General features: G+C 38.0%; 1 protein-coding gene across 1 annotated transcript; it reads left to right on the top strand.

Moving 5' to 3' along the window:
- The first annotated feature begins 1,178 nt into the window (after positions 1–1,178).
- On the top strand, positions 1,179–14,426 carry LOC103535585 (serine/threonine-protein kinase Nek3). The gene is made up of 16 exons (XM_030457367.1): positions 1,179–1,304; positions 2,820–3,045; positions 3,819–3,912; positions 4,136–4,233; positions 5,296–5,379; positions 6,016–6,083; positions 6,202–6,288; positions 7,287–7,341; positions 8,939–9,139; positions 9,822–9,891; positions 10,506–10,552; positions 11,508–11,604; positions 11,999–12,145; positions 12,446–12,580; positions 13,235–13,361; positions 14,303–14,426. Exons 2-16 carry the CDS (start codon positions 2,929–2,931, stop codon positions 14,367–14,369), a joined length of 1,494 nt encoding a protein of 497 aa, XP_030313227.1. The 5' UTR covers positions 1,179–1,304; positions 2,820–2,928; the 3' UTR covers positions 14,370–14,426.
- The last annotated feature ends 762 nt before the right edge of the window (positions 14,427–15,188 follow it).

The following is a 15,188-nucleotide window of genomic DNA, read 5'->3' as shown; positions in this document are numbered from 1 at the left end:
ACAAAACTTCACATCAGCCTATGTGGCCTTATACATCATATTGAATCCTGCCTATCAGCATAATGCTGATGTTGCAAAACAAGACCATGTATGTGCAGGGGTCTTGGGTGGTCTTTGGTTGTCATTGGGGTAAATGCCCTCTACTCATTCCAAGGCAGAGTTTACCTTAGGACTCTTCTACTGTTGATGTTCTTGCTCGATGCTGTTGCAAGCATTTTGTCCATCTTTTGGTCTCACTGCCTCAAGCCCTCATGATCATTGACATGCAGTTTCATCCTGATCTTGCCTATCTTTCACTTGAGAGATTAAAGCTGCAGAAGAATAGCTCAGAACTTCCCTACTTAGGGCTTTGTTTAACCCTTGCTAGTACTAGTACTACAAGGCCACAGGATCCAATGCATCAGGACATGGCTTAGGGTGGCACTTCTGGTGCTCTGCTGTGGAGGTTTTAACTCTGCTTCGTCTTATGGTCATGTGCTGGCAAATGCGGTCTGTCGGTTCTGTTTTGTCATGGGCAGTGACTGGGGCAGTGTGAAGTCAGGCTCAGGGACATTGCTTTTCTTTTTTTAACCTGGAAATTCATTTTCCAGCATGGAAAAAATCGTAAAAACCATTCTGCCAACAGACCTGCTCAAGAATCCAGTGCTTCACAAGTAGAGTAATTTTCTAATCTTTTGTTACAGAATATCCTGTAGTTACAAGTTTTACTTGCACTTCCTTACCTATTACATTTCAATAGGTAAAAGGACAAAGTTCAAGCACAATTCATGTGCCCTAAGGCTTCACTTATTTTAGTCACTGGCACTACCTACCACAAATCAGCCCATCACTAGAGAAACCAACTATTAAGCTCTTAACAGGGATTCCCACCCTGGCTTTTGTGTCATGTGGAGTTTAGAGCGGCTCCTTGAGGCGTTCACCGGAGGTGCTGGGCACCCGGGAATTCTAATTATTGTCAATAAAATACGCGTAATAACCCACAAAACCTTGTCCTGCGGAACACAAGCAGTAAGCAACGCTTATTGAGTGCTGGCCATCCACGATCACTCCCGGCACCGCCTCAGAGGACGGGCGGCAAAGGGGACGAGGGCGGGGCGACGGCCCCGCCCTCGTCCCCTTTGCCGCCCGTCCTCTGAGGCGGTGCCGTCCTTCCCGCCCCTCCACCGTCCTTCCCTCCCCTCCGCCCCCATCCCCGCCCGCTGTGGGGAGGATGGCGGTGCTGCGGGGCCCTGCCGTGGAGCAGTACCCGGGACCGCCCGAAGGCCTTTCTGCTGGCGCTCTGGGTGTTTGCGCGGCTCCGTGAGGTGAGTATCGCCGCTGCGGGGCTTGGAGGGGTCGGGGCGGGCTTGGGCTTCCCCTCCCCGTCTCAAGGAAACGCTGCCGTAGCTATAAGGAGTAACCGGTGCTACACACAGAGTTTCCCCGAAGAGCACATTGATCCTGAAGCGCACCTCTCCCCTGAAAGATGTGTTTGTCCTAAAGCACGCCCTAAGTGTGCCCGTTCCCCTAAAAAGTACCATCTTTAGTGGTTACTGAAGGGCTTTCAGTGTTTTCAATTTAATGAGCAATGTATTTTTCAGCCTGTAAATAAATAGGCATATTACCCTTTCAGAATCAGTAAAGTCCCGAGATGCTTTCTCGTAACAACTCACCAGCCCATTAAAACACCATGTGTCCACAGGTATATACATAAGGTACATACATAAAGTGATGTTTGAATCATGGATAACTAAAAAAACCTACGTTTTGACGAACACCTGTAGATCCAGTTACAGGGTGTGTTGGAACGATTCTGAGCTGCCCCAGGGGAGGTTTAGCCTGGACATGAGGAAGCATCATCGACCTTATTAATGTTTATATACATCAAGGGTGAGTGGAGCCAGGCTCTTCTCAGTGATGTCCAACGATAGGACAAGGGGTAATGGGTGCAAGTTGGAGCAGTGGAGGTTCTGTGTGAACATTAGAAGATGCTTCTTTGTGAGAGGGACAGAGCACTAGAACAGGCTGCCCAGGGAGGTTGTGGAGCCTCCTTTGTCTGGGGACATTCAAAACCCATTTGGACACATCCCTGTGTCACCTGCTTTAGGTGGTCCTTCCCTAGCAGGGTTGGACTCGTTGAGCTTTCGAGGTCCCTTCCAACCCGTAACATTTTGTGATTGTGTTTTTTTTACCAAGAGGATGGTCACACACTGGAACAGGTTTCCTAGAAAGTTGGTTGGAGCCCAAAACCTGTCAGTGTTTAAGAACCATTTGGAAAATGCCATAACAACATGATCTTGGGTCAGTCCTGAACTAATCAGGTGATCTTTGTAGGTCCCTTCCAATGGAGCCTATGCTGTTCCATTCCATTCCATTCCATTCCATTCCATTCCATTCCATTCCATTCCATTCCATTCCATTCCTTCTGTCAGTCATTGAGCTTTTTACATGTGACCACCAGTAACTTTTCGCAGTTTGATCCTGCTTATCTCTTTTTTGGTGAGAATCGACACTGGAAGCTTGAACTATATTGTTTATATTATTGTGTCTGTGTTTTGTTTAGCATTATGAAACCACCAGCAGAAGTGCAGGTAACAAAAAATGCTAGGTTTTAGGGCTGTAATTAACATTTTCAAAGATCTTTAGCATTCAAAATAAATAAAATGCAAAGGTGCACTATACTGTTTTTTATTTTTTAGCAAAATCACAGAGTGGTTGGAATTACATTTGTAGTAATGCTGGCAATCTGTTAGGTATCCATATTTATCACTTATTTATTATCATATTTATCATTTATTTATGATGTTCTCATTATTTTGTGGGTTTTTTTCCTCATGCAGATAATTTTAACAAATTTTTAAAAATGAATCAAGGTCATGACAGAGTTTAGCAGGTCATCCTGGGAAAGAGAGTGTGTGAAGAGAAGTGTTGAATGTAGGCTTATAAAGCATGGAAAAATATCAGGTGTTGAAAGTACTGGGAGAGGGATCCTTTGGAAGAGCTCTCCTAGTTCATCATAGGATCAGTGACCAGAAGTATGCAATGAAGGAAATAAGACTGCCTATGGTAAGTATGACATATATATCACCTCATCCACTATTTAACAAAACAAAACAAAACTAGATCATAATTCTGGATATGTTTTTGCAGTGTTGAATACTTTTGCTCAGAGATTTCTTTGTTAAGCAGTTGTATGATACATGTACTAGAGAACTATGAGTCGGTGTTGTTGATAGTAAAGTAGCAAAATCTGATCTGTTTCAGAGTGTGTGACTCCATTTTGGGAAGTGCAGCAAACATGAGGGTGCTTAGAATGAAAATCCTGTTTCCCTTATGCCCTTGGCTGGATTCCCAATTAAATAATTAGAAAGCAGATTTCATCTGCAACACCTAGTGAGGGAATTAGCCTTACAGTATTGCTGGTAATGTTACTAGTGTAGCCTTCTCTGCACTTAGCTAACCAAAAAAAACACAAAATGGGAGGCACTGGCTTTATGGAGGCTGAAGCTCAGTTAATACATGGGCTCTAAGCTTTATACCAGGTTAATGCAGTGTAGCCTGTCAGCTGTTCCAAAGCCAGTGGGTGTTGCTTTGTTACGTAGTTCTGTGCCTTTAACACAGAGAAAGTAATTAACTATTAACTGAAGTGGTAAAAGATACTCTCAAAAAAAAAAGAAATATCCCTACCTGTTAAAAAACCAAATAAATTTCTAAATTACTTCCTAAGTAACTAAAGAACAATTCTGAAAAATATTCCCCTTTTGGAAAGTGAGGTGCATTGTGTGAGTATGTGTAAATTTGCTAGTGTGAAATTTATATAAGTGTACTTATATTTTTAGTCTTCATCTGATGCAGAGAACTCTAGGAAAGAAGCAGTTGTTTTGGCTAAAATGAAACATCCGAATATCGTTGCCTATAAAGAATCGTTTGAAGGTAAATATAAAAGCTCTAAAATAATATCTTTATTTGTTTAAAATTGCATCCTCCTGAAGGCTCAAGATTATGTTTTTTTGTTGTTTATAATGCATTATAAACAAAGTACATATTCCTTGTTATATATATAATACATATCATGTAGTTGCAGCTTTATTATAAAACTAATATACTTATCCTGCTAGTGACAATGCTAATTGATCTTAAATTTTCTGAAATGTAGCTGATGGACATCTGTATATAGTGATGGAATATTGTGATGATGGAGATCTAATGCAAAAGATTAAACACCAAAGAGGAAAGTTTTTCCCTGAAGATACGGTAAGAAAAAACAGCATTTTGGACCAAGGATCTAGGATTCCTTATTTATGCAAACTGACACATTCTGCATCACATAAAACAAGTTATAGATATATTAAAACCTTGAAATACCTTAAATGAAGTAAAGATACATAGAAATAAAATAGGAGCATTATTTAATTCATAATTCCCAGCAGAAAAAGATGAGTATTGGACTGAAAGGAATAGAAAATAATTTTCTGTTTGCATCTGAGAAGCATGCAGGCAGTGTGAAAAAGAGGGCCATGTCTTGATGTGTGTATTTCTGCAATTACATAAAAAATTAATACAAATTTCAATCAGAATTTAAAGCATAAATATAATAAGAGATAATAAGAGATACTGCAAATGAAAAGTAAATAAAGCACTCTAGTCTGGGAAGATGAATGAAACTAGCCAGGAGACTGAATACCTTCATTTTATGTAGCAATTCAATGTTTAAACCATTCAACGGGCATTAATTCCTTTTGTCACAGAGGCTATAAAATTACTTTGGAAAAGGTCCACAGTGACATTTTAGTGACTGAAAAACCACTTCCTGCCATCATCTTAGTTCAAGCATCATCTCAGTTAGACCAGAATCCTCACCTAATCTAATATGGAGATCAACCAAGCATCTATAAGATCTTTAATTTGTACTTTTTAAAAGAATATATTTCCTTTTAGAAGCACCATTTTACTTCAGTGTGGTTTATTCTGTTGTGTTTTGGGTTTTTTTAATTTGCTTATTTATTATGATACTGTAATTGGATTGTGTATAAAATGACCATTAGATGAAGTGCCTCCCAACCTTCACTGTTAAGTGTTTTTTAGAGTTTTCCTGACCCAAGTAGTAAACATGTATTTTGCCATGTTAAAATATACTTTGTCTTAAAGAACTCAGTCTTTCATGCTGACTGGAGGCCATTATGCTAGAGTTACTTTTTAGTCCCAGATACTCTGAACACTTTTTTTCTTTCTTAATGTTTTTTTTTTAAAATCTATTCGTAAAGTATTAATTACAGGCAGCATCGAGCTGCTGTAACTCTTTTTTACTCTTTTCAGATCCTTTGCTGGTTTGTGCAGATGTGCCTGGGTGTGAAGCACATTCATGATAAACATGTGTTGCACAGGGATATCAAATCCAAGGTGAACAGAGAAAGTTTTGTTGCCATTAATAAACTCTGCTCTGCATGCAGAACTTCAACCTCGTCTTTCATAATTTCCTGTTACTGCTACAGGCTGTGTTGTTCATTTATGCTTAAGAATATTAAGTAAATGAAATTGTTGAGTGTATAGAATGGCATAATATTGTAGGCATAAACATCACCTAATTATGGCTATACCCTTCATATCCACATTGCTGAAAGCACTAATTGCTTGTGAGATGCTGCATACAATTTAAAACAGTAATAGGAGTATAAAATGTGCATGGGGTATGCACTTTGTAAATATCATCTCTCTCATCCTTCCTTTCTTACCTACAAGAAATACAGAAATTCATAGGAAAATGTCACCTTAGTGGATTGAGTACAGCACAGGGATTAAGGCATTTCTAAACTTTCTGCTTCTGATACTGGGGCCTTAGGCCCAATCTTTTCCATTTCCTTTTAAATGCATCACAGTTCTTAACTTTTTTTTAATAGAAGTGATAAGAGAAGCAAGTAAAAGAAAATATAAAGATAAAATATCATTGTCACAGTGTTGGGGTTTATTTACATGCAAACAGCAGAAATGTTTCATAGAAGAATATTGAAGTTAATCTGTCCTTCTCTTGAAATGCAGAATGTCTTCCTTACACAGAATGGCAAAGTCAAATTGGGAGATTTTGGATCTGCACGAATTCTTGCACAGTATGTGGATATCTTACTGATCTCAGTGCTGTAAAGTTTTATTTTACCATTGATAAATAGTACAGAGTTCTTAAGTCATGACTTCTCAACTTGCATTTCTTCTTTATCGTTTCAATAGTCCACTGTCATATGCTTGCACATATGTGGGAACTCCTTATTATGTACCTCCAGAAATTTGGGAAAACATGCCATACAACAACAAAAGGTATTCATGTTTTCAGTGGTCACAAATAATGCCTGACTTATGTACATCATTTTATTGTTGTCTGAGCTAAAAAATACTTAGAAAGAGGTAATTACAGGAGTTTTTTTAAGATGAAAAACCATAAATCTCTCTTTACTTGTGTTACTGAGAGTACAATATCTTTAATTTTAAAAGTGTGAAAACTACTGTGCAGACCTCTTGGTGCATTTAGGAGAACAAATACATAAATACAAAGCACATAAGCATGTATGTGTATGTATCTTTTGGCTGGTCTTATTTTTTAAGCTCTTCTTGTCAGTCTTGATAACATAGGGATAAAGGATACAGAACTGGCTTAGTTGTACAGTTAGTAGCCCAGTTAGTTTGGTCCTAATGCAAGAACTTCTGTGAGCATCTTGAGAGTATGTTCTTCATAGATTCCTCCCAGACTCCAAACCACTGAGTAATTTTACATCCCCTCCCCTAGATCTCTGCAGTGACCCTGGTTGTACCTGAACCAAGTGACTCATTTGCCACTGAAAGGAAGGAACCTCTTAATGCTTAATTTTTTTTCTGTTTCTCTTGCAAGAAAGGCATCAGTTGATCTTTGTGCATGTGGCAGTACTCACTTTTGGTAGAAGATGTTTTTTTTCTCAGTCAGAGAATTCTTATTGGCAAGGCCAAAATTCCAGCCCTCAGAATTCAGGTTGTGTGTGTCTGCCAGCTGAGGTTAAGGGACATGGAATACACAGGCTTTCAGGTGCAGAAGAATAAATGTTGCAGCAAATTGGTTAAGAGACATAGGAATAAAAAGCAAACCAGAGCTGTTAAACAGTCATCCTTTTTCACAGAAGGGTAGAATAAAATCAACGGGATCTTCGCCACTGCAGAGGTTAAACTCATAATTTTATTGTCTTTTATGATTTCTTGCATTTCTTTTTAGTACGTTAAGTTCAGTTGTTTACACATAATGAATTGCAAATTTTGGCTGAAAATTTCCTTTTTCTCCATACATACAGTGACATATGGTCTCTAGGATGTATACTGTATGAGCTGTGCACTCTTAAACATCCAGTAAGTATCTCTTCATTACTATCAGAAAAGTTTTGGCATTCCCTATGACTTAATTAGCAGTTAGCTGTAGTCTGACGGAGTCACAGGCATTTATGTATTTGACTGACATGTTTACTGCTGCTTCTGAGAGAGGGAAGTATTACTCTACCCTTCCCATGCCCCTTCTCCACTACATGCCTTCTGTTTTTAGCAGCTACTAGAGCCTGTTGGGCCCAGCTAGAAAACAATATTTTTCTTTTGATTTTCCTCAATATCAGTGAGGTGATCTGGGGCTTATTAAGGGGTCCAGCAGCTACCACATGGCTTCCAGGTATCTGCAGGGATGTTGCAATGAGCATTGCTTTTTATAGGATTAAGATGATCACAAGATGGAGGCAAAGACACTGAAAATCTTTGATAAGGAGAGTAGATTGTGTGCAGGTGTAGCAACATGCAGTAAGCAATAAGCAGTTTTGTACATTGCATCAGTGGTACACCTGTTTGCTTACTCTGCAAATCAAACAGGTCACCGTCCATGCACTGACCTTCTCCTGGGACAAGCCAGTGGGGTGTACTGTAAGAAAACTTTCTGCAGGGAGCAAGAACTTCTCAGGCATTTTGTCTCAGGCTTTTGCCATCCATGGTTACAGCTGTGCATGCTGATACTGCAGTTGTTTGGTGACTTGGGCTTGGAAGCAGTAATTCCTGGTTGGAAGAACCACCACATCCAACTATCAACATCACCCCCCCCAAATATGATAGCTTAGCATAGCTTAGCATATATCATATCAATGTAATATGTCACCATGCCCACTATAGCATGTCCTGAAGTGCCTCATCTCCATGGTTTTTAATACCTCTGGGGACTGTGACCCCATCATCTCCCTGGGCAGCCTGTTCTAGCTCCTGACTACTCTTTTAGTAAAGAAATTCTTCCTCTGATCTAGTCTAAACCTCCCCTGGTGCAACTTCAGGCCATTTCCTCTAGTCCTGTTAGAAGACTGGTTAACAGGCTGCTAAGGAAAGTTAACAACTTCAGCTATTTCATGTAGATTTGCCAGTGGATATTTGTACAATAAGCTATTTTTCATTATTTGGTTTTTACTGTGTCATCAAAGTCTGCATCTTTCCTGGAGTTTCACTCTGGCAGTTTGATTCTGACCTCAAGTATATCAAGATATACTTGATATACTTGATATACTGATCCAAATTTTGTAAATTCATAAAAAAATCAAATTAAAACAATTCTAACTGCTATTGTTTGCAGTGGCCATTATGATCTGGTTTTAGTCCAACTTTTTATGCAAACCATGACGTTTGCATTTTCAGCAAATTTTGTTTGTCATTGTTAACAAAATGAATACCTATGCAGTAACCTTACAAAATGTAAAGAAATGCTACAGATGTGTTCACACAGTCTCATTATTAAACACCTTTGAGCTAGGGCCCTGAAACTTAATCAAACTAGGAGCCAATAAGTATATTAACAGTGAGTCTACATTGATACATACCATGCATTTTTGTATCATAAATGTTTAAGTTGCTCTTAAATTATTTCAGCTTCTTATTACCTTATGCTTAAACTCTGCACCCTAATGTTCATTTATTTTTAATGCAGTTTCAAGCAAATAGCTGGAAACATCTCATCCTTAAGATATGCAAAGGGTCCTACAATCCACTACCATCTCACTATTCCTATGAACTTCATTACTTAATAAAACAGATGTTTAAGAGAAATCCCAAGAGTCGTCCATCTGCCAGTACTATTCTTGCAAGAAGCTGTTTAACCAAACTTCTAAAAAATTGTTTGCCTTCTGAGGTACAGTGTATTCCTTGTCTCTATATTTAAATCTACATTTTAGATACTAAAGCAGTATCTTTTCTAATTTGTTAGTGTATAGGAATATGAAATCTAGTGTTGTGTAGGCCCTACTGTAAAAACTCCACATACAGTTGTAGACTGAATTTTTAGAAGGGTAACGTTTGAAAAGAAAAGTTGAATGCTCATGGAATCACAGAATGTTTTGGGTTGGAAGGGACCTTAAAGATCAGCTGGTTCCAACCCTCATTGCCATGGGCAGCAATAATTCCCACTGGACCTGGTTACTCAAAGCCCCATCCAACCTGCCCTTCAACATTTCCAGGAATGGGGCATCCTTAGCTTCCCTGGGCATCGTGTGCCAGTGCTTCACCATCCTTACAGTAAAGAATTTCTCCCTAATACCTAATCTAAGTCTACCCTCTTGTCATCTTAAAACAGTCACTCTTGTCCTGTCACGACATTCCCTTGTAAGAAGTTCCTCCTAGCTTTCCTGTAGATCTTCAGATACCAGAGGGCTGCTCCCCAGAGCCAATATAGACATGATGCTGCTAAAGTTAGATATTGTTAGCCATTAGCTGTAACAGTGCTTTTGGTATAGTAACTCTGTTTTTAAGAAATAGCATATTCTGTAATTTAAGGAAGGTTGAAATGGTACTGCATCTCTCTATACACATTCCAGGTGACAAAGGAGTTTGAGCAGGTAGTGAGGGAAACCAAGAAACATGAAGGCAATTCAACGAGACCAAAGGGTAAGTTAGCCATGCTTTTCTTGATGTAACACATGATGAAATGACTAAGAATTCTAAAATCTTAAATACAGCTATAAAATATTAGTATTTTACTGCCAAATCTACAATTAATTATTTTGAAATCTCATGTTATTGAACTTGTATGGAAAAATGCTTGGAGAATGTAACTTATATTCCAGCATGAGAAGTAAAGGGCAGAGGCACTATATGTACATTGTGAGTATTAAGACTTGTGCTACAATTAAACATTTCAATATCAAAATGAGTAAATGAGCAAAACTTTTAGCTGTTGCATATATTTTAAATATGACAGTGCCTTCATTTCTAGAATATGGTGAAGCAAGATATTTTCATTATTTAATTTTAGAAGAGATTATTGGATTTTATTTTTCTGCATAAATTTAGCTACACGAAAATTTGTGTATGTTTGGATCTGAATAGTTCAGGAACTCCCTGTTGAGAATGAGCTATGTTGACAGAGGTGTGAAGTTTTGACATAATTTTCATTGCTTGGTTCAGTGGTGTTGCTGTTGTACCTCTGGAATAAAACTTCACCACAAAAAAAATTATTAACTAAAGGTATTAACGCTTAAACTTGTTCCTTAATGTATCAGGTAACGTCATGGCCAGTGGAAGCTCAAATAAAAAGAAGGAAAATAGAGTAAGTATTCAAATATAATTATAGTACTTATTTTGTAGTAATTCAGAATGTTTGATATTATAGAAAAGTTAATTTGGAAAGTTGTTAGTAAACTAAACCATAGATCAGCCTGCTAAGTTCAGCTGTCATCTGAGCTCAAATTGCAGTTTTCCTGTGCATTTCCCACCACTGTAACTTTTTAATGCTTCCCAAATTCAGTTTAGTTCCAAAGAGGGTTTCCTTATAGCCCTGTCAAAAAATCCAAACAAACCAAAACAACCCTCAAAAGAACAAAAATAATAATAATAAATAAAACCCCAAAAACCCTCTCTTAATTTTCTCAGTTTTGGCATAGTGCAAAAATTGATGCCTTGTCTTTGCTTTAGGGACACATTTTGAAAAGGCCTCTGTGGAAACAATCTATTCTGGGCATAATCCTCACTAGATTTTAGGGCCCATGTGAGATTTCAGGTGAGCAGAAATAAGTCACTGGTGTCCAAGAAGTCACCTTAGGATACATTATGGCACAGCCTGGCTCAGCCATATTGAGTGTATTTTTCAAAATGTTGCCAGTAGGGCTTTTTTTCTTCTTCCAATAGACTTGTCAGTCTGAGAAGATTAATACTTGGGTGCATCTTGTTTTCACTAGGAAAATGACTCATTTATCTTTCTACTGCTGCTGTTCTTAAACGTAAAACAATAAAGCCAAAAATTGGATCAAGTGAACTGCATTTGTGGTTAGCTTCCAAAGCTGAGATTGCCTTTCAAAAATGGGCATGCAGTATGAAATGTAGTGCAGGAACAGGTACAATGCAATTACAAATGGCTTCATGGTGTCAGGGGTTTAGTTTTCAGATCCTTAGGCCAGCCATTGAATAGCAAAATTAAAATAATTAATGCCATCATGTTAATAAAAACTGCTTTGTTTTTCTCAACAACAGTTGAGAAAAAATTAATTGTCTTTATTCTATCGAAGCAAAGTAAAGATGGAAGCAAGCATAGTGCCTTAGAAAGGAAAAGTATTAAGGATTTGAGTGAAGGCACAGAGGAACAAAGGCAAGCTGATAAAGATGGTAAGTTTTATCATTTTCGGGCTGATGCATTTCTTTTTATGTAGTGATACTGAAATGACAGTGATCCAAACAAGTAGAGCATACAAGTCTGCACCTATAGGGCCATGTCACTGTCTGTTATTTCTGGAATCATACTGATTCTTACTGATAATCTAAGATATTAAATAATAAAATAAACAAACATGTGGGCAAAGGGTTTAAAAACTGACTGTTTGAAAACATTTGGGATGGGGTAGATTTATGGGGAACTCTTAACCAGAGCACAGAGGGTACAGAGTAGTACCCTCAGAATCAAGCACTGTTAGTGAAGTGCTCTGTGCTTAGGACTAGTTTGTGTGGACAGAAAATCAAGTTAGGTGGTGGTGATCCTTTGTTGTTGTTGTTGCAATTACAGTAGAAACTTCTGATGTCCTCCCAGGAATTACTGGTTTCTCACATCCCCAGAGGAAGCAATGGGAAAAGAGGATATCCAGTACTGTAGTGGATGTCCTGGAAAATGCATCCTTGCTTTCTTCAAGCTACACATTTGAGGATGCAAAAAGTAAGATGTGATTAAGTGTGGTTTTAATTCAGCTAGTATCAGATTCTTAAGGGCAGAACGTTATGTGGCATATTTAAAATTATGTTAAAATAATTTAAAAATACTTTAACAAAGACTTAAAGTCTGCCATATTGAAGAGAATTTCTTAGTGGTCTTCTGTAACAGGAGGAATGCAAAGAATGATGAAAGGCACAGATACCATTATATAAAATATTAATAATTGCTAAGAAATTATCCTACCAAATCTCCTCTTAATGTGCTGTTTTGAGTGGTAATGTAAACTAATGATTTTATGCCTAGGTGGCTGTGTTACAAACTACAGTGAAAACAAGCCACGTAAGCAGTGGAACAAGGAAGTTCCTCAGACCCTGATGAACATTCTCAGTAATGCAGATGTCAGCTTAGCATTTAAAACGTACACAATTTATAAACCAGGTAAATCCCCAGCGTGGGGGTGAGTATTTTTGCAATAGGTTTATTAATAAAGGCTTTTTTTTTTCTACATATATAGCCCTTGTGTATAGAGCTTGAGTTCATGTCACAACAGGTTGCTTTGGGTTTTTTTTAAGTTTCCCAAATGAAATGCAGGATTACAAAAATCCAAGCTGAGAAATCATAACTAATTGTACCATCTCCACTACATGTCTGTATGAAGAACTTTCACCTGCAGCTCAACAGCTGAATAAGGGTTGTGACAAAAATGCAGTGACAGCAGAACTGTGCTGCCTCCATCCTGCTGGGCAGCCTGGTGTGTGCTTTAGGGAGGAGGAGCAGTAACTAGGCTGTAGCCTCATCAGGTAAATCCACCTTGATTAGATCAGTAAAAAAAAGGATGATCAGTTGAAAAAAGGATGATAAGGTGGCATGACAAAAGGTAACTATAATATGTAGGTAAGCACAGCCACTGACATAAATTGTTGTTCATCATTGCAGTTGTGTTGCAGTTCAGCTCCCCACTTAAAATAGGTAACAGCTTGTACTATAATCTGCTAAGAACTAGGGACAAATAAGAAAGATTATCTTCTTAGGAATTTTATTCTTTAAATGCAAGGATTTTGGTGACATTTTCATTTTTCGTATGTTCCAAAGCTTCTGAAAATCTGCTCAGAGGTCCACTTTCTGATGAAACTGAAGTGTCTGATGAAGTTGATGGTGAATATGAAGCAACTGTCACAGATTTGGAGAGACATGAGCCCAGATCTGATGAAGATGACACGTATGTCCAAATTACATCCTTGAGTTTTTTTCTTTAGTTCCTCAAAGCAATGTTTTCCAAAGACAATTGCCTTAAAAAAAAAAAAAAGAAATCCGTATTTTTATCAACATCTAAATCAATCCCTCTCTTATGTAATGATATTTAGTAGTGTTTGATATTTTATTGGTTTTCTTTGCTACTTTTATAGCTATTGGTGGTGTTGGGATTAAAAATGTTGCTTGTTATTAGCAGATAGGCTAGTAGTGACTTTGCAAAAATGAAAATATTATATGAGATTAGACCACAGTGAAGTGAAGTGAAAGGTGGTCTTTTTGGATGAAACATCTTTAATACTCTAACCTTGAAGTCAGATAACCAGTGGCAGATACACTTGCCTAGTGGCATGTTTGCTCTGTCTCTGTATTAGTCTTCCTACTCTTCCATGCATAGTGCAGTGAAGTCACTTTGGTACCTACTTACTCAGACACATTCGTAAAAACTTCTATTTTCTGTTTAATTCATGGCTCACCTTTCCTGGTTTTGAAAGAGCATCAAGACATTCTGAAGAGAAATACTGTATTTTACAGATGTGTGTATGTTTTGGGGGTATTTTTGGGAATCTCAGAATCTTAGTTTACCTTACTTTTTTTTCTGGTACTTTGAGGTGAACTACTTAAGCATGTTACTGAAGTTCAGCTGCAAGCTGTTAATATCAACACATCTGCAGTCTCTTAGTGTGTGCATTTGGTTTTGGTTTTGATAAAACTTACCTGGGTAAATTCAAAAGAGAGTATCTGTCGGTTCCTTGATCACAGTGATGTAGGAAATAAGTCTCTTGTGTTGATACTTTAACATAGTTTTTCCTTGTTGTAGGGTAACTTAAGGGGAAAAAAGGTAAACAAATACATATTCATAAAGTTGTATTTTGCTTGGCAAAATAACATTTTCAAATCTATTTTTAGGGACTTTGAGGAAGATGACCCAGACTGGGTGTCAGAACTTAAAATGGCACTGAAACACAGCGACTGAAAAGTTGGATTTACCTACAGTAACTGAAATCAGGCTTGTCAGTTTTTATAATCCAAATCGTTGTTCATATTGTTAGTTATTAATAAAATTCTTTCAGTCAAAAAATTGAGTGTGCATGTTTTCTGTGCCACAAAACTGAGGGTGAAAAATGTGTAAAAAACTTTAACCTGGAGCACTTGAAAATAACTAAGGTCTGGGTATTAAGCGTTTGGAGTTGGTAATAACTAGTAAAATAACTAGTAAAAAACCATCAGTGCTAATAGCATGGTTCAGATTGCCTTTGTCATATTTCAAAGAGGTGATGGAAAGCTGTGAGAGTGTGTAAAACTTTTCTTCCTGGCTACATGCTGAAATGCTACATAGGAGAAATAACTTGTCTGAAGGGTATGTTATAGATAACATCTAGCTCTGCTAAGTATTTGAGGCTTTACGCAATTATTAATCCTCTGAAAACTCTTGGGGCTGAGCTTTTAGCTCCAATACTTCCATGAACAAGTTTCTGTATGGCCAATTGCATGTGTGGAAGGAAACTTCGTTGTTTGTAAATACGGACACCTTTTCCAGTCTTGGCAAGGAGACCCACTTTTGCTGCACAAAACTTTCTTTGTAATGCTCATGTCTAAATAGACCTCCTACACGCGGCATGGCAGGGAAGAGCAGGAATGCTCTCAGCAGAGTTCTGGAGAATCTGTTCTGGTCTGTGTCCATGCAATAGGAAACGTGTAATTTGGTACGGAGACACTTCATGCTGCACCTCCCGGCTTGCTGGTACTCCGGACTCATAAGATTCAAGAATTTGAGGCACCCAATATTTTCCTG

This window comes from Calypte anna, chromosome 1 (assembly GCF_003957555.1).
Source record: "Calypte anna isolate BGI_N300 chromosome 1, bCalAnn1_v1.p, whole genome shotgun sequence".
In the NCBI taxonomy this organism is placed as follows: Eukaryota; Metazoa; Chordata; class Aves; order Apodiformes; family Trochilidae; genus Calypte; species Calypte anna.
This window is presented reverse-complemented; position numbering and strand designations above follow the sequence as displayed.